Below are 19,269 nucleotides of genomic sequence, written 5' to 3' on the forward strand. Positions count from 1 at the left end.
TCAGTTAGAAGATTGAACTATCCCCCTGCAAGGGAAGGATATAGTCTGTGGACACAGGATGCATCAGATATTAAACTAAGAACAGAACTTGTGACTGAATATTTACCTTATTCATAAAAATGGTTGCTCCTCTCCCTGGATTAATAAATGAATCCCAGGTCTTTTTTAATAGAACTTCGCACCACTTCAAAGCTTTTGTGTTTGTTTCTGGTTTGTCCATTTTTTTGTGTGTGTGGTTTTTTTTATGCCAGCGGGCAAATCTTGATATCCTCGCTCAGAATCCTGGCCCCATTAAAGTTAATGGCAAACTGGCATTGATTTCAATGGGGCTAAGGCTTCACCCTCAGTCTTTACGCAGGAGACGTTCCCATGGGTTCAATAGGTGTTCTGCCTGAGTTTTACATGTTTCCCCACTGGTTATGAGTGAGAACTGTGTGGTATGGGATCCTCACGCTTCTTCTGGTTTTTATTTAGTTTAACTGAATGAAAAAATAAAAGTAAAATAATTCTACTTTTTTCCTCCTCTGGGCATATTAATCCAAAGATCCCAATGATGCATTTATTGTCTATCAACCTTGCTCCATTTCTAGTAACAGTACATACAAGCAATGCACAATTACAGCTATGAGTTGTTAAGCTACACACACAGGTGACCAGATGTCCCGATTTTATAGGGACAGTTCCGATTTTTGGGTCTTTTTCTTATATAGGCTCCTATTACCCCCCACCCCCGTCCCGATTTTTCACATTTGCTGTCTGGGCACCCTAAACACCATCCACGTATTTAATTTTTAACCTACTCACCCACCAAATCACTTTCATCACCAAAGTTTTAAAGTGTTTTGGAAGATGAGTAGGACTTTTTAGCTGGCCTCACAACATCCTTCCTCCAAACACAACTGTGAGCACCAGGAGAAGCAGATGGGGTTAGCTGCTTCCCCATTCAGACAACCTAAGAGAGACCTGAATCCAACTTCCTTTCAGGGCAAACAGCCTAAATCCCTTTACTTTCTGCCAGCTGGTCTTGTTCCTGCCTTTCCCAGCTTAATCTCCCCATAGCTTCTGTAGGCAGAATATCTTGCAGGCAATTCAGCTCCACATTTGCCTCTAGTGCAGGGGTAGGCAACTTATGGCATGCGTGCCAAAGGCGACATGCAAGCTGATTTTCAGTGGCACTCACACTGCCCAGGTCCTGGCCACCGGTTTGGGGGGCTCTGCATTTTAATTTAAATTTAAATGAAGCTTCTTAAACATTTTAAAAACCTTATTTACTTTACATACAATAATAGTTTAGTTATATATTACAGACTTGTAGAAAGAGACCTTCTAAAAATGTTAAAATGTATTACTGGCACGCGAAACCTTAAATTAGAGTGAATAAATGAAAACTCGGCACACCATGTCTGAACGGTTGCTGACTCCTGCTCTAGTGCTTCAGAGAGCAGCATGATCAGAATTTGGCTCTCAAAAAGCCTTCAGTCTCTGTTCCACTCATGAGCAAGCTTCTTGCCCTTACACTTTAGTTATTAGGTGCAGAAGTTATAATTGTGTGAATAATGTATAGAAATAAACACTGTCCTTTTAGAAAAGAGGACTATAAATGTGGTACATTAATAAGGAAACAATTGTCCTGTATTTTCATCTTTAAGGTTTATAGATATATTAAAAATATTTATTTGAGGCTTATCAGACTCGAGTCAAGACTTCTGCTTTGCATATTTTTATGATCCACTGTATGGAAACACAAGTGTGTATGCTGAAACGATGTGAGTTTCACAACTGACTAATTGACCACAGGGAAAATTACAGCAGGAATTTGTCCAGCAAGAGCCTATGACCAGCTTCATGTTCTCCTTTGATGTGTATTGCTTAACTGGTGTCTGTTTGCAGTGATGGATAATGGAGTCATTCAAAATGCATGGCAAGCAAAATCTGTTCTAAAATAGATGGCCGTAAACCTCTCAAGTGGTTTGGAAAGCAAGGTCAACATGCAAAATAAGAGAAGCCACCAACCATGTCATGAATGGGCTCTGGAAAAAGGGATAATAAAGACTCTGGAAACTATCCATTGGCGTAATTTATGTTGGAAAGAGGACATCTGCAACTCAAACACAAATTTAAAAATATAATTTTCATTGGATTTGAGAAGCACTCTCTTGGGTGCGAGTTCAGATAGACAGCTGTAGTAGTGGTTTTTTTTTTTTTCTTTCATGCTAAGGGAATTTGTTTTTTAAAAATAGCTGATACTTTTGTTCACACAGAAATGTTGCTATATCAGATCCATAGTACTACACTCTTCCCTACATAACCTATTGCTTGGAAAATCTTGAAGGGGAAGTAGCTATGAGCTCCATTACAAGTGGGAAAGATTGCACTACTGGAGGTTTTGCATTTGTTCTATGCACAGAGGACTTTGGTTTCTAGTACCATCAATCTGACCCTTTCTCAAACACTAAATATTAATTTAAAAATATGTTTAGTCTTCATATCCATAATCTAGACACTTTCAGAAAGTGATACACAGGTCTTTCCCTAATCAGGAAGTCTGAGAGCAGTCCAGTGTCCTTTGAAGGAGGCAGCAAAAGCCTATTCAATTTTGAAACCAGCTAATACTGAGACTTCTACATTCACTTTAGTTTCTTACTGTGGGTGCAATTAAAACAGCCTTAGTACTCTCTCAAAAGGGAAGGATGGTCTCATAAATTGCAGCAAAACCAAACATCAATATATTGCACTTCTGCCTTGGAGCATGTTTTGGGTGAAAAACAATTCTGTTGAAACTATCATACTAATTTTCTTCAGTGATGAAAATATTCCAGCATGCTTTTTTAAAGATGTACAAACACTGTGTTGTCATTGCTAATTTTCCCAATATTTGGGCCTGATTCTGATCCCTCACTGGTTTATATCTGGAGTAACTACTGAAGTCAATGGAGTTACACCAGCATAAAACAACTGCCTTCAATTCTAGTATGATTCAATTTGCTAACAATTTGTGAAGAATCTCTGGAACAGCTGAGAGTGGCAAAGATATTTCCTTTGTGGTGAAGTTACCCACTTCCTTCTTTAAATGTACAAAAGTTCCTGTTGCCAAATCCCTCTGCTTATCGATTCAATGTGGAGCGATTGCGTGGGCTAGAGCTATTGTGTAATGAATAAAAAGGCTGTTTATTGTTTTCCTCAAGTCGTATCATGTTGTCCATTTTTAAAACAAGTCCCAATTGAAGCCAATGAGGAGTTCAGCTTAGAAACAACTGGCAAAGTAAGTCCCTTTGATATTATTCTTCCCTAGATACATTTACAAAAACCTCTAGGATTCTCCTCTTACTTCACCAATGTAACACCACTGACTTCAGCAGAATTTTTCAATTTTCAACAGTATATGGGTGAGGAAAATCAGAAGCTCTGGGCCAAATCCTTAGCTGAATTGGCAACATTTTACTGGACTTAAATGGAGCTACAACAATTTACACCGAGGATTTAGCTCATTATCTGTAAAGAAAATGATTAACAACAAAGTTGTCATTTTATGTTACAACAATGTATTGAACATTTAAATTAAAATGAGCTTTTAGTCACAGCAAACTAAGGCCACTTTATTCCTGAATGAAGAAATCCACATGGGGGTTTCTGCACGTTGATTTCACACCTTTAGTTGATCTGCCTTAATCTTCCTGTGTCCCCTTATAGACCCGGACCCTATTTTGTAACTAAAAAGATATTTTCATAAAAGCAGGAAAGAGCCTGCCTGATTCTGCTCTCACTTATATACTGGGTCTACACCAGCATAAGTCCAATGATTTCAATGGAGTTATTGTTGATTTACATTGGTATAAGAGCAGAATCGGGCCAAGGGTCTTTGTTTCTTAAGAGTCTGTGTTCCTGTTCCTTATTCCTGACATGAGAGCAGCTGACTATGGAAATGATTATAGTCATTGGGTGAGCGTGAGACAGAGAATGACTCTATATCCACGTGGTTAGAGCATCTCATTGAGGATCTACCCCAAAGGGTGTGCACTCTCTTTGGTGCAGAGTGGGAATTCCACCTATTTTCAAAGCATATCATAATAGCAGAAAGACCCTCCAAAGCAACATTTGTATAATATAGGTGAATGTACCTCCAAAACTATGACAAAAGGCAGAGGAAAAGCATTTACAATAAAGGAGGCAAGGAAAGATATTTTAGGTATGATTATATTTCACTGTATTATCTAAAGTCTGTAGTGTTTGTTATTTTATTTGAGTACATATATATGCAACACCATATAAACATGTGTTCACTACAGGGTTAATTGCCAGTCCAGTGTCTGGATTCTGTTCTATTCCAACTTTGCATAACCTTCCAAATCAATATAATCAATACAGTAAACAATAAACAATTACCTTTCCTAATCTATACATGTAATTTACAGAGTGGAAGTAAAACAGTATGCTAGCAAATCTACCATAAGTCACTTATCTGAAAAGTAAAATAAGAATTAAAAATCACTACTGTTACATGCATAAGTGAAGCAAATGAGGGCTGCTAAGTGCTCAGATTTTTCATGCATCCACTGCTAGGCTGCAAAGGTTTGACCATTTCAGAAAGTGAGAGTTACAAATAGATGAAGTAAGATTTTGTATCTTATTGAAACATGCTGCAAATATTCCTTTTTGCACTAGTTACAAATTGTTTTAGGACTGAGGTCCTTTACAAAGTGATACTTGGCAAGGTATATTTCATACTCCAGCTCTGCGTAAAACCACACTGAGACCACAGGGGCCAACAGGACCACCTATAACTCGCATATGTAGAAACACTACAAACATCAGCCCTAACATGCCCTGGACTAAGACACTGTAGAACTCCCTCCCACAGGAGGTCAGAAAGTCAATTACTGTAACTGGATTTTTTTTTTAAAAGGGCTGGATGATTTTATGAGCAATATTTTTAGTTACACATGTAAAAATGGGCTCATTGAATTTCACATTTCACAGCATAAACTGATTACTGCCGGGGTCAGGAAAGAAAAATGTCCCAAGTATAGAGCAGTGTACAATTGGCCAGATGCATTAAGTATTCTTCTCTCCATATTCTTTGAGGCATCAGCCATTGCTCACTGCCAAAGGCAAGCTACCAGATTTAATAAACTGCTAGTTGAAGTGTAAGGCAAATCTTATGTTTCTAATAATATGAGAAGTGTACTTTTTTCCAGGGCCAGTTTGTAGAGACCTTACTCCATGCACCCTCTTGACCCCAAATAAAAACCCAAAGTCCACAAGAAATCCATCTCTAAAACCCGAGATCTAATTTAAACATGTAATAAATTAACAATCTGGAGGAATGATTTAGTAGTCTGAACCTCAGATTTGAAACATGGAGACTCACTGGATGTCCACAGTTTATTTAGTACTTAATCCTAAATATACCACAGAGAAAGTGAGACCTGAAAAATCAAGCAGCTCCTGAGTGTTTACTTGACCACTAAGGAGCGCATGGCACACTTCCTACGGATAGCACATTGCCCTGGTGCCCTTGGCCAGAACCATAGCCCTGCTCTCCCATCACCACTGGATGCTAGGGAGCTGCTGCTCTCCACCCCAGAGGTGGCTGCATTTCTTGGTGGTTGTTATCTGCTTTAAGGGCCACAGACCAGGGGGGTATTTGTAACTACCCCCGCCTAAGAAAACACCCCTCAAAGTCCTAACAGGGGAGCTGATGAGCACATCCATGACCTGTGCTAAAGAAGCACCATCCAAAACTATGGCAACCTCCCCACAATCCTTCTCCAAAGCCAGTGTCCCCTTTCTGCCCCCTCTGTCGTGTCCTGCCCCCATCTGCAACCCCTGCCCTAAACACAGGGTGTCTCACTCTGAAGCACCCCCCACGTTTTGTTCTCACAGCTGACCCCCCCCTTCCCCTGCAGCGGCCCCCAGGCTAGGGTGCCCCCCTGACGCCCTGTGAGCCCCAGTGTTCTGGTGCCCCGCCCCCTGCGCTCGCTCCCCTGGCAGGGCCGGGGGGGGGGGGGCAGGAGACGCTGCGAAGTTGTTCCTCCCCCTTCGCCCCCAGCGCGTCCCACGCCCGGCGGCCAGAGCCAGCTGCTCCCGCGGCGCCGGGGCTGCGATCGGAGCGCGGGGAGCGGGCGGCGCTTACCTGCACCCCCCTGCGCCGGCGAAGGGGCCTGTTCCTTCCGCGTCGCCGCGCCCTGCAACAGATGGCGGGGAGGACAGGACCTGCGGACCGGGGAGCCGGGCCAAGTGGGGGAAAGGCCGCCACGGCCGCCGCCGGAGGGGAGGCGCCACCTGCCAGCGCGGGGAGGGCCAGCTGCGGTGTGTGGGCCGGGGGCAGCTTCAGTCCGCTAATCAGTTGTTAATCCGTACCCTGGCGGGCTCAGCACCCCAACCCAATGGGAGCTGAGGGGGCGTAGCACTTCTGACCGTAGGTGCTGGAACTAGGGGTGCTACCGCACCCCCTGGCGTTTAGTGGTTTCCATTATATTCAGCCAAGCGTTTACAGTTTAGTTCAATGGCTCTCAGCACCCCTGCTTCTCCCAAACTATGCCAATACTGCCTCCCCCCAGCATGTATCTCCCTAGAGCACTGCATATGCGACTGTCACCCACCTGAAATTCAATCCCTAATGTTCTTTTTTAAGCTAAAATCCTTAAACCCGAGCTCTATACACGGCCTTGTCAGGCATAAATATTGAAACTAGAAGTTCTTTCGCCCTGCAGGCAAATCCAATTCTAACAACCGATGAGGAAGAATTTTCGTCAATTACAACTGGTGTTTTGGCTTAGTAACTAATGGGAGCCTGTGGCTCCATTTGTGGTATCTTTGTGCAGCTGTGGCTGGACATAAAGCAGATGTGCTTAGGTGGAGCTGGTTGAAAACATAATTTACAGATTTGTGAAAAAGGTGCCAAAATCTCAGAGCAAAATAAAAATAAACCTGTTTTAAAAAATGAAATAAAGATGTTTTAAATAAGAATAATGAAAAGAAATGTGCAGTTATAATTAGGTAGTTCATTGGAGGAGTGGTAGTTTAACATTCTGCTTTGTCTTAAAAAGACAAGAACCACAGTTATTAGGGAGACATGTTAGTAAAGGCGGATACCTGGAAAAGAGGAAACTAATGGGGGGATATGATAGACGTATATAAAATCATGAGTGGTGTGGAGAAAGTGAATAAGGAAAAGTTATTTACTTGTTCCCATAATAATAAGAACTTGGGGCCACCAAATGAAATGAATGGGCAGCAGGTTTAAAACAAATAAAAGGAAGTTCTTCTTCACACAGTGCACAGTCAACCTATGGAACTCCTTGCCTGAGGAGGTTGTGAAGGCTAAGACTATAACAGGGAGGTTATTCATGGAGGTTAAGTCCATTAAGGGCTATTAGCCAGGATGGGTAAGGAATGGTGTCCCTAGCCTCTGTTTGTCAGAGGGTGGAGATGGATGGCAGGAGAGAGATCACTTGATCATTACCTGTTAGGTTCACGCCCTCTGGGGCACCTGGCATTGGCCACTGTCAGCAGACAGGATACTGGGCTGGATGGATCTTTGGTCTCACCCAGTATGGCCATTCTTATGTACCAACACTGTTGGAAATATATAAAGCTTAGTAAGTAAAATAAATGATTACTTAGCTATTAAATGGGCCAAATTCTCTCCATTGATTAATATAAAGCCTAAGTTCTCCATAGAGTTAGAAAAGATGTATGTCTATGTAAATAAGAGCTGAGTTCCGCACCTCCTTTGTTATAGTTTCATAGTAGAATCTCCTCAAACAGATATATTCCACTTTTTATATTCTGAAACTTCAGACACAGAATCTTAACATGTTTCAGACAAACCACATTTTATAACGTATGGGTGAAAATCCTGGCCCCATTAAAATCAATGTGAATTTTGACTGGCATAACTCCATTGACTCCAATGGATTTATATCAACAGAGAATTTGACCCAACATGTTTATAGGTGAGAGACCTGAATCATCATGATACTACATGGCATCTTAGAAACAACAACTAATTAATTCTCACAAAGTGTAAGACAGATAAGTTGTATTATTCTCAATTCAGATAAGGAAACTGAGGCACAGAGAACTAAAGGGACTTGGTCAAAGTCACAGAGAATCAGTAGCAAAGCTGGGGTTAGAACTCATGAGTTCCTGGATGGCAAGCCTATGTTCAGGTCATTAGACCATGCGTTAGACAAGATACCATAAAATACTAGTTCACCGATTCATTCTGACCTTCCATATAATGCAAGTAATAGAATTTCACCCAGATACATATATATGGAGCCCAATGACTTGTGTTTGACTAAAGCATATCTTCCAGAATGGCAACCATTCTTGATTTGAAGCTATCAAGACATGGTGAATCCACCATTTTCCTTGATGAAGACCTTTTTATTCCTTTTATGGTAGGGCCTTATCTTTTCAAAAGCACCCAATTTGATCAGCAGACTGAGATGATGTGGAGATACTCTGTAGTGGGTTACTCTGCATGACAGGCCGAAACTGCACAACATATGGACACCCTGGCCATTCCTCTTCAGGCATGCAATTTCCTCTAGCTACACTCATTACAGCAGCAAGGAGGGCAATAGTATAGGAACATTTATGACATCTCTATGCCACTAGAGGATCCCCTGGAATTAGGATAATCCTGGGGCAAATATGCTGGTTCTACTGCTAGATTCTGCCTGTGGTGTGGTACAAAGTGGCTGCACTGCACTGAATGATCTGTCCCTTATTCTGGGACTTAATGTTGCAGATGATATTACTGTCAAACAACTCTGCTGTGAGCACCAACCCTCAGAAAGCTGAGCTTTCTATACAAAAATCTAAATGCATTGTTTAAATGCCTTCATTTATCTGCTGTGCTAAGTACCTCTGGTGCTGACAAATATTTTAATGCTCCATTTATTTCAATGGAATGTTTGTTGTGGGGATTTGCTAGTTGAGATTTCTAACAGGAGAGAGAAAACCTTTTACCTCTAGGTCACTGGCTCAAATCCAGCTGAAGGTAGTGATGGTGTAAAGCTCTTACCATTGGTTGCTCAGTGGCCTGTGTGAAATGAATTTGGTACTCATTGCAGTTTTCAGTGGATGCTGGAAAGGTGTCCAACTTCTAATAAAACACCAAAGCATGCATTGATTCATTGGCATTGCAACTGGCCTTCCCGGAAGAAGCCAAGAAAATTCTTTTATCAAACACTCCTGAAGGGAACGGGGAAGCTTGCACTACCAGCTGCTTGAGATGTATCTGTTCTGTTGGTAAATAAGGTCCATGCTGTTGTCTATAAAGCACCTGACAAACTGGTGGTGCTTCTATGTAAATAGCAAACAGACAACCTCAGTTGTAAGCACACTCAAGCCAGCATGTTTGACAAACACCAAACATTCACAGAGATTAAAAATTGGATAGTTTGCTGGAAGCAAGCATGAGCAAAAGCAGTGAAAGAGTTAAACGGCTGATTAGAGAATGAGTTCTTGTAAGTGTTTTAGCAATTAGAATGGACTCAGATTGAATTTTTTGACATATAGGAAATTAAATGTTTTTGTTGGTAGTATTATTAAATAGTAATCTTCATGTGCCAAAACAGTGTTGTAATGCATTCCTAATTTTATTTTGTACAGCAAGAGTAGCAAGACATCATTGCTTTCAAATTATGACCCAAATCCTTTCTCCGTATTTCTTCTCATGTTCACTCCTTGCTTTCCCTCTCTTTCTTTAAGGCTTAAACATGCTCAAGCTGTCTTACATTTCTGTTTTTGTTTGTAATTTCCCAACGAGCCTTTTTTTCTATTGAAATGACTCTGCTGAAGGCAGGAGTTTGCAAATTATAAACAAATTGTGACAGGGTGAATGTAATTAGATAGGTTGGAAGTTTATTACAGACAGATAATTTGGCTCTTTTCACATATACAACAAGTTACAAATAATGCTTTAATTTGGATGAAAGTATTGCTGGTTTAATTATATATATTATTCCAGAACTTTCATGCAATTTACTTACAGAAAAGTCCCCAAATCACATAACTGTAGATATTTCACAAATATATTGAAAAAATATTTATAAGTTCTTATATACATTAATAACCAATATGTTATTTTTTTACATTTTATCGAGGGAAAGGATGATAAGAACATCGTGTAGTGTGGCTATGCTGATGTTGCTGGAAAAAACAATTTTTAATTTCCAGAGCTCTTGACCTTGTAGTCTTAATGTTACATTAACACTGGAGTTTTGAGTTCTTTTCTTTTCTTCTATGTGCAATGCATCCATTGTTAAATGTACACCTGTAGATTTAAGAACATTTTCTATTGCACATGCTCAGTATGCAGCTTTTAAATGGTCATTTTTGCTAATTAACAAATGGGGCAGAAGAGGTTCAAAGTAAGCCCTGTCTAAAAATGTTTGTTCAGAATTTTTGTAAATGAAAAATGTATATTTTATTCCACACACATAGACACAACCTCAACTAACTCAAAAACAACTGAAGAGATTTTGATCAAACATTAAGAAAAATAATTACCTTTGTACAGAAATCAAGCTTGGACAATTTTCAACCCAAAAGGTTTTTGGCAAATAATGAGCATGGACAGCAGACAGAACTGAAATGATTTTGCAGCTGTAGGTCCAATTCTGCAATGAGATTACTCCAAGTAGTAAGTACTACACTCAATATTTCCAGGATTGAGCCCTTTAAATTTATAACATAATTTGTGATATAATAGCCAAGTGGAAAAGTATCATATCCAAATGGGAAAAAGGCACACACCCTTTTAGATTACATAATCATTCAGCAAAAATATGACTCATTACTGTTACCCTTCTATTTTTTGAACGTCTATAAAACAAGGAATTTTAAAATAGAAATGTCAGAAGTACTGTGTAATGGAAATCTGGAACTCATTTATTTTACAGTACATTCACATGTCTTTGTTACTTTCACAATATCATTTTACAGAATCCTGTACTGTAGGATTAGTTTATTTATTTATTTCCCCTAGACCTGATTCTGCCACCCTTATTCACATGGAGAAGTACCATACTGTATGGGTTGTCCCTTTGATTTCATCTGGGCTACTTGTGGTGTAAGTGACTACTCAGTATGAGCAATGGTGGCAAACTCAGATCCTTTGTAATTAGTAGGCAAACTACATTGTGAACTCTTAAGTCAGGGGATAGCATGCAAAACCAAAAGGGAAACAGAACTTACTAGGTAGCAACGTCTAATTTTTATCCAGTTACCTTGTTAGAAAAAGCGTATGGGCTTGATCATGCCATTTAGACACAGCCCATAGTGCTCTGTTCCAACTTTGCAGAATGCCTCCCAGTGCTCCCTCACATGCAGAGAGGCAATTCTATCTTGCAGCTACACCAGCCATGCAAGAGGTACAAGGAGGGATCCTTACATTATGCACCCACTTAAGACCCAGGCAGAATTTAGCCCATTGCATTTGCTTTGGGCCTGATCTTGCAACTCTCACTCACATTTAGTAGCACTTATGCAAGTATTCCTATTGAAGTCAATGAGAATATTTAAGTAAATACATACTACTCAACCTGTGTAAGGATTGCAAAATGAGACCCAATGGAAAGCCCTTTGGTGCAGGGACTGTCATTGCTATATGTATGTACAATGCCTAGCACAATGAGGTCCTGGCTGAGGTCTCTAATTGCTAATGCAATATAAATATAAATATAAAAACAATAATGGGACTAATTCTCTGAGCTAGAGCAACAGAACAGCACAAAAGGGCTATAAAGCTGGTGTAGCTGGCTACCTGAGGATTCCCCTGGGATAAGCAGTTCCATACCAGCCCCACTTACTGCCCTCCTTATAGATGGTTGTTGGGGAGAAAGGAATGCAGTTGCACTCCAATTATTCCCAACAGTGGAATGGATCCTTTGGGCCATGGGCACAGGGTGAAAGCAGCCTTGGCCAGCTTCAGACCAGACTTGGGACCTCAGTCTCCAAATCACCTACACAAAAGTCTTTGATATTAGATTAGATCAGATTGAATAACGATAGACAAAAATTCTAGAGGTAAAGGGTCAGAACACGCCTGTCAGGGACAGCCCAGCACAAGAGGCAGTGCCGAGCCATATTACCCTAGGTGACAGGCTTTCTGAGAAGGAGTGTGCCTGCTACTACTCTCCTTTCCACAGGCGCTGACTTTCCAATGTGCTGGGGGTTGCTCGACCCCAGGCCCTGTCCCGACCCCTTCCCCCAAGGCCCCGCCCCATCCCCAACCTTGCCTCTTCCTGCCCCGTTCCACCCCCTCCTCCGAGCAGGCCGTGCCCTCGCTCCTCCCGCCTTCTTCCCCAGAGCCTCCTGCACACCGCAAAACAGCTGATTGCGGCAGGCGGGAGGCCCTGGGAGAGAGGGGTAAGTGCTGATCGGCAGGGCCCGTTGGCGGGCGGGCAACACTGGGGGAAAGAGGGGAGCCGATAAGGAGATTGCTGGTGGATGCTCAGTACACACCACTTTTTCCCCATGGGTGCTCCAGCTCCAGAGCACCCATGGAGTCGGCACCTATGCTCCTTTCTGCAGTGCAACCTGCTCACCTGTGTGCTCTGTTCCCACTCTAGCATGACTCTACCCACTATGAGGTACCTAACACCTTCAAGGGTATAAGGATGGAGCTGCCCTGCTGTGATCCTAAGAATCCTCATTTATGCAAATAGCCCATTGACTTCAATACATGAGTGTTTGGATTTGCAGGATCAGCAGTATATTTGTAAGGAAAAGTGACTCAATTCTATTTTTAATTTAGAGCAAAAGGTAGCCTTGTGCACTAAAACTGGGCCTGAGTCATTTCAGTGTTACTGCAGTTTTACACTGGCATAAGGCCTTTGAATTCAATGGAGTTACACTGGCGTAAAATGAGTAATGCAATGCTGAATCAGGCCCATAGTGTCCACTTACCATCTCCTTGATATTTGAATGTCTTTTTAGGTCTGTTTCAAGCTGAATATGGCAATGATCTTGTATCAAACATTTGTATTTGTTTCAATATATAGAACTGATTAGAATGAGGCCTTCCCCTGGGAAGTAGATGAGTTTTACAGTAGATGAGTAAAAGAGCCAACTCTATTTTGCTGGCCTAGGAAAATTTTTGTTAGGTTTACCCAGAATTCCGAATACCCAAGCCAAGAAGTCTACTGCTGCTCTGAAGAAGTAGAAATCTGGTTATCAGATTTGCTAGATCACTTGCATGTTCTTAAAGATAAAAGTCTTCTTAAAATATTAATCATTTATGTGATTCAATAGACTAACAAATGGCAGCTGGTGCTGTTGACCGAAACAGGGGAATGTCTTGGTCTCAAGTTCATCTCCTACCCGTATCTATCACCGGGGGTTTGTAATTTACATAAAACTTAACAAATAAAGATGCAGTGAAGGTTTATTTAAAAGGAAGCAAGGACTCCCAAAGCGATAACCAGTTAATAACCAATAGATAATAAAAACAAGGCAGGCTGTACAATAAGGAGACTTTGCCCACAGATAAGGGATGATTACAATACCATCTCTTGCAGCTTGATTCACTGATGTTCTTTTCTCCTCAGGGTGGTACCGCACAACAGGAAGCAGGATCTTGCAGCAGGATCAGTTGATTGTTCTTTCAGGTAAGCTGTTAAATCCCTCCCGTTTCCTATATCTGTGTCATCGTGTGTGCAGTGAGCGAATCCTATGGTGGATGGATCAGATGTGTGTAGTAAGTCAGTCCCCTCCTCAAGGAACCTGTGTGGGGTGAATGGCCTACCCTTAATTGCCAGTTCTGTACTCTACCACTCAGACGGTCGGCCCCGATCTGCTCTGCGCACTGCCTTATATAGACACTAGGTTACTAGGCAGATTAAATGATTGACAGCTGCTGTCTTTCCTTCCTAAACAGAAATAGGCGCCAAACTAGACAAGGGGAGGGACAAGAAGGTCAACAAAAATAGACGCCTTATTGTCCTTTTGAGGATTCAAGATGGCCTTAGAATTTATTACTCTACCGTGCTATGTATTATTTAATACACAATCCAAGATTAAACTGAGGCTTGACATCACATAGCATTTAGAAATAAGTCACCTTATTATGATATGTCACCCAAAAGCACAACGAGCAATTTTAGGATACAACAACACGTTAAGAGCTACTGCAGAACCTTTATGGATGTTATGGTGTTATAGATGGCTTGCCAGACAAAGTGTACACATTAATGTGATATGTAAGTAGTTAGTGACATCTTTCTAGCTGATGTTAGTGAATCCAGGATATGAAATTCATAGTTGACTGAACAGTGGATAAATTCTCCAGATAAATGACTGTATTGTTACAAGATCTGTTGATAGTACAATGACAGGTTTCAGAGTAGCAGCCGTGTTAGTCTGTAGCCGCAAAAAGAAAATTTGTTAGTCTCTAAGGTGCCACAAGTACTCCTGTTCTTTCTGTTGATAGTACAATGGTTTCCTGGATTTAATTCTTTTCCTAAATACTCAGTGTTCCTGGTTTTAACATCAGTTTCCTACTGTAGCTTGTTTTAAGGTTAGTCTAAAAAAAATCAAATGAAAAATGTATAACATGGTATAGAGTGTATTAATAATAGATTTGTATATTCTGATTAAATAACTGACAGTGGGACCTGACATTCAAAATTAGTGGTAGCAGAAGTGACGATGTAAACTTTGAAGAGGCTAGAAATGGGCCATTAGGTACTGATATTAAAAGCAGTCTGAACAGACAGATAGACGGACACATTTGTGCATACTACATCTGTTAAGAACAAAATCAAAATTTAAGCAGAAGAAAAAAATGTGTATAGTGTTCATGCTTAGGGCTTAGTTTTTCCTTAGCAGTCCCTCGCAAATGGGTACTACACACTCAAAGTAAAGATAAATTCTGCTGCACGTACTTCAGTTACTTCCTTCTCCTACTAGCACATCCCTCAAGACATCCATAGAGCTTTGTTCTTACCAGATGATGAGCAACCTCCACCTCCTTTGGAATGGGTCCTCTTCCACAGTCAAAGGGTTATAATGGTCATGCACAAACCCTATTGAGTTTTGTGGGAGTTTCATATATGGGTTGTGGGTATGTATTGAGATTATGCATAAAAGTGTGTATGTATGTGTTTGCAGGAATGAGGTTTAAGGCTGTATCAAGTCTTTTAACCTGGACTTCAATTCAGACAAGTGTTTGCCCTATACAAAGGAAGAGTCTACACATTTTTACTCCCACAAGTAGTCCTGACTTACATGAGTAGTCTCATTGAAGACCATAGGACTGCTGGTCTGATTGGTGTCTACTAATGCAATTATATGTTTGTATGATTAGAGCCTAACACAGTTAATCTGAACTGAAGATACACATTATGTGCAATATGAGTGAGTAAATATTACAAAAATAATCTTATATTATTCATTTTATTTTATGTAGCTTCAATGATGCATTTATTTGCATATATATGTTTAGTGCAAAGTATGTTGGATTACAATGGGCATAAGGATTGTATTTCAGTGTGAAAATATCAAAATATGAAAATAACTGGGAAGAAATTAAACTGAGTTTAAATGTTAATGCATCACATATCATAAACTAAATTTATATTAAACTAGGACAGATTCTAATTCTTAAGGAAGGTCAGGTTCTGGTGTCTCAAGAAGTTTATCATGTCCTTCTAAGCCTAGATGTTATCAAAGAACTATTCAGTAATATCAAAACAATTTACATGAAGGATCTTTTTTGTCACTGTCCAGATATGTGGCTATTAAGCTCTCAAATAACCATTATAAGGAAAATAAGTGATGATTAAAAACTAAGGGCCTGATCCACAGCCCTTTGAGGTTTTTCTATTGACTTCAGTGGGCTAAATTGTGTAAATTATGGTGGTCATATATTTGTAGGAAGAGATGATTTATTAAGGAGACTGAAAAACCTCTTGAAACATTGACAGTCTGTTTATTGTAAAATGTGTTACCAGTGAAACAAAATTTATGGTGGCAACTGCTGCTGCAGTAAAATGTGGAATGTGTAATATGAAATATGGAAAGTGTATGGAAAATATGATTTAAGTATGGGAATTCTTCTGTCATCCTACACTTGCCAATCTTAACTCCGAATTATGACTTTCTCTCTAAGCCAACCTTCCCTACAGATTGTTTTCTCTCCAAAATAAGTTCAAACATGACCAACTGCTCTCACTTGGAAAAAAGGTTCAGCATGTGTTTCTAAGTAAGAACATAAGAATGGCCATACTGGGTCAGACCAATGGTCCATCTAGCCCATGATCCTGTCTTCTGACAGTGGCCAATGCCAGGTACTTCAAAGGGAATGACCAGAACAGGGCAATTAACGAGTGATCCATCCCATCATTCAGTCCCAGTTTCTGACAGTCAGAGGTTTAGCGACACCCAAAGCATTAGGTTGCATCTCTGACCATCGTGCTTAATAGCCTTTGGTGGACCCATCCTCCATGAACTTATCTAATTCTTTTTTTAACCCAGTTATAGTTCTGGTCTTTACAACCTCCCCCGCAATGAGTTCTATAGGTTGACTGTGTGTTGTGTGAAGTACTTCTTTTTGTTTGTTTTAAAACTGCTTCCTATTAATTTAATTATAATTAATGGAGATATCCCATCTCCTAGAACTGGAAGGGACCTTGAAAGGTCATCGAGTCCAGCCCCCTGCCTTCACTAGCAGGACCAAGTACTGATTTTGCCCCAAATCCCTAAGTGGCCCCCTCAAGGATTGAACTCACAACCCTGGGTTTAGCAGGCCAATGCTCAAACCACTGAGCTATCCCTCATCGAATGACCCCTAGTTCTTGTGTTATGTAAAAGGGTAAATAACACTTCCTTATTCACTTTCTTCACATCATTCATGACTTTATAGACCTCTATCATATCCCCCTCCCTCAGTTGTCTCTTTTCCAAGCTGAACAGTCCCAGTCTTTTAAATCTCTTCTCATATGGAATCAATTTGTTGCCCTTTTGTATCTTTTCCAATTCTAATATATCTTTTTTGAGATGGGGCAACCAGAACTGCATGAAGTATTCAAGATGTGGGCGCACCATGGATTTATATAGTGGCATTATGATATTTATTGTCTTCTTATCTGTCCCTTTCCTAAGGGTTCCTAACATTGTTAGCTTTTTTGATTACCACTGCACATTCAACAGATATTTTCAGAGAACTATCCACAATGACTCCAAGGTCTCTTTCTTGAGTGGTAATAGCTAATGTAGACCCCATCATTTTATATGCATTGTTGGGATTATGTTTTTCAATGTGCTTTACTTTTCATTTATTAACATTGAATTTCATCTGCCATTTTGTTGTCCAGTCTTCCAGTTTTGTGAGATCCCTTTTAATAGTTCAGTCTGCTTTAGACTTAACTAATGAAAGTAATGAAGTAATGAAAAGGGATGTACGTACTGAACACTGTTGCCTTTTAAGAAGAAAAGGTGCACTTGGCATTGCATTTTCTAATGAGAGAATGCTAATGACATGTTGCAAACAACCATGGTACCTCTTCAAGGTTCAGCAGAACTCAAGTACAACTGCAATGTACAAGAATTTCCAAGACACACTGTTAGGAGCTATAATCAGTGATGAGCTGCCAAAAACTTAACAACCGGTTCCCTCCTCACCCCACGAGGGGGTCGTGGCCAGCCCCCTGGGACACTTGCCCCATCCACCCCCCCACATTCCTTGACGCCCCCCGGGACCTTTGCCCCATCCACCCCCCTTCCCTGTCCCCTGACTGTCCCCCGCCGCCCCATCCAACCCCTCCTCTCATTCCTGATGGTCCCCCCAGGACCCCTGCCCCATCCAACCACCCCTTCTCGCTGTCCCCTGACTTCCCCTGGAACCCCTGCCCCTGACTGCCTCCCACTGCCCCATCCAACTCCTGCTCCTTCCTGACTGCCCCCCCGGGACTCTTGCCCCCATTCAATCCCCCTGTTCCCTACCCTCTGACCGCCCCAACCCCTATCCACCCCCCCGAATTCCCCTGCCCTCTATCCAACACCCCCTTCCTGCTCCCTGCCCCCTTACCGAGCTCCCTGGAGGTGGCTGGCAGCGCTACAGCCGTGCTGCGTCGGGCCGGGCCGGGTGGCTGGAGCTGGGGCCGTGGCTGGGCCGTGCAGCTGGAGCCGGGGCTGGGCTGCATGGCCGGAGCCCGAGCCCGGATGGGCTGCGTGGCTGGGGCCAGAGTCGGGCCGGGCAGCTGGACCCGGGCCATGCAGCGCCTGGAGCCAGGCCATGCTTGCTTCTTAGTCCTCCCAGGCTTCCCGCACGAACAGCTGATTCGCGGGAAGCGGGGGGGAGGAGAAGTGGGGCGGAGCATCCAGGGGAGGAGGCGGAGCAGAGGTGAGCTGGGGCCGGGGGCGGCGAGGCGAGCTGCTGGAGCTTTACCGGTTGTTAAATTTAGAAGCCCTTTTAGAAACGGTGGTTCTAAAAGGGCTTCTAAATTTAACAACCGGTTCCTGAGAACCGGCTCCAGCTCACCACTGGCTATAATAGTTATGGAAGATAGATGTTCTCTTCTTTACAGCTTTGTTCCTTAAACTTGGAATTCTCCAGTTGTTAACTGATGTTGTAAGCAAGAAGACTATGAAGAAAATGAAAAAAATCCCAATGTTATTTTCTTTTCTAATAACTACACTGGTAAAACATGGAAAAAGCGTGTGGATGGTTTATGTGGCAGGTTCTCTATTTGTGTCAGTGAGGCATACATTTCAGGAACTGAACATAGACCCATACTTTGCTTGTTTTATGGCAAATAGTTGGGCAAAGATTCAGGAAACAAATTTCCTTAACAATCTTTAGGCAAACTATGTTTTTGCAGTTAGACAAATTCTAAGCATAATGTTTACTTCATTATTCATAGCTGTCAAATTTCTTTCACTGAGGGTTCCATATGCAACCCACAAAAACAAGGATTTTCAGAGCTAAGGCAAAGAATCAGATTATGCTCTGTCCTTAGCTCACCCTGTTGACTACTACCTTACTGTACACAATGTAATGATCTTAGAGTGTCTTTTTCTCTTTTCAGGTGCAAATCTTGATGAATTGCTGTGCACTGCTATGGATATGAGCCCAGTTTAAGCAATTTCCACACACCAAGTCTTTCAGAGCCACCCTGTATCTTTAAAATAGTTCTCTTCCCCTCTGAATGTTGTATCTCTGAGAAGAAAATACCTAAGGTACAAGAATGTTTAGGACATAGAACTGACTCCAGATGTAAGCTACGCGAGGGGGATAAAAACAGTTTATTT

The 19,269-nt window shown here is 41.5% G+C and overlaps 1 protein-coding gene and 1 long non-coding RNA gene across 6 annotated transcripts in view; both read right to left on the reverse strand.

Moving 5' to 3' along the window:
- Positions 1 to 19,269, reverse strand: part of BBOX1 (gamma-butyrobetaine hydroxylase 1) — a 115,920-nt gene that overhangs the window by 80,746 nt on the left and 15,905 nt on the right. Inside the window, exons 1-2 of one of the 5 annotated variants that reach the window (XR_006175670.2) lie at positions 6,603 to 6,759; positions 107 to 479 (exon numbers count right to left, since the gene is read on the reverse strand). The exons of 1 other annotated variant lie outside the window; for it this stretch is intronic. Coding sequence is in view for 1 of the 4 variants with exons in the window: in XM_042855400.2 (XP_042711334.2) it covers positions 107 to 220 (114 nt within the window). In the remaining 3 variants the exon portion in view is untranslated. Of the gene's footprint in view, positions 1 to 106; positions 480 to 6,133; positions 6,529 to 6,602; positions 6,760 to 19,269 lie in introns of those variants that run through there. 3 more of the 5 variants (XM_042855400.2, XM_065592537.1, XM_005300322.5) reach the window with 3 other exon arrangements.
- Positions 9,360 to 16,599, reverse strand: LOC135983085 (uncharacterized). The gene is made up of 3 exons (XR_010600572.1): positions 13,527 to 16,599; positions 10,528 to 10,637; positions 9,360 to 10,291 (listed from the first exon to the last, which is right to left on the reverse strand). It is a non-coding gene; the product is annotated as an uncharacterized LOC135983085 (long non-coding RNA).

This window comes from Chrysemys picta, chromosome 4 (assembly GCF_011386835.1).
Source record: "Chrysemys picta bellii isolate R12L10 chromosome 4, ASM1138683v2, whole genome shotgun sequence".
Taxonomy (NCBI): Eukaryota; Metazoa; Chordata; order Testudines; family Emydidae; genus Chrysemys; species Chrysemys picta.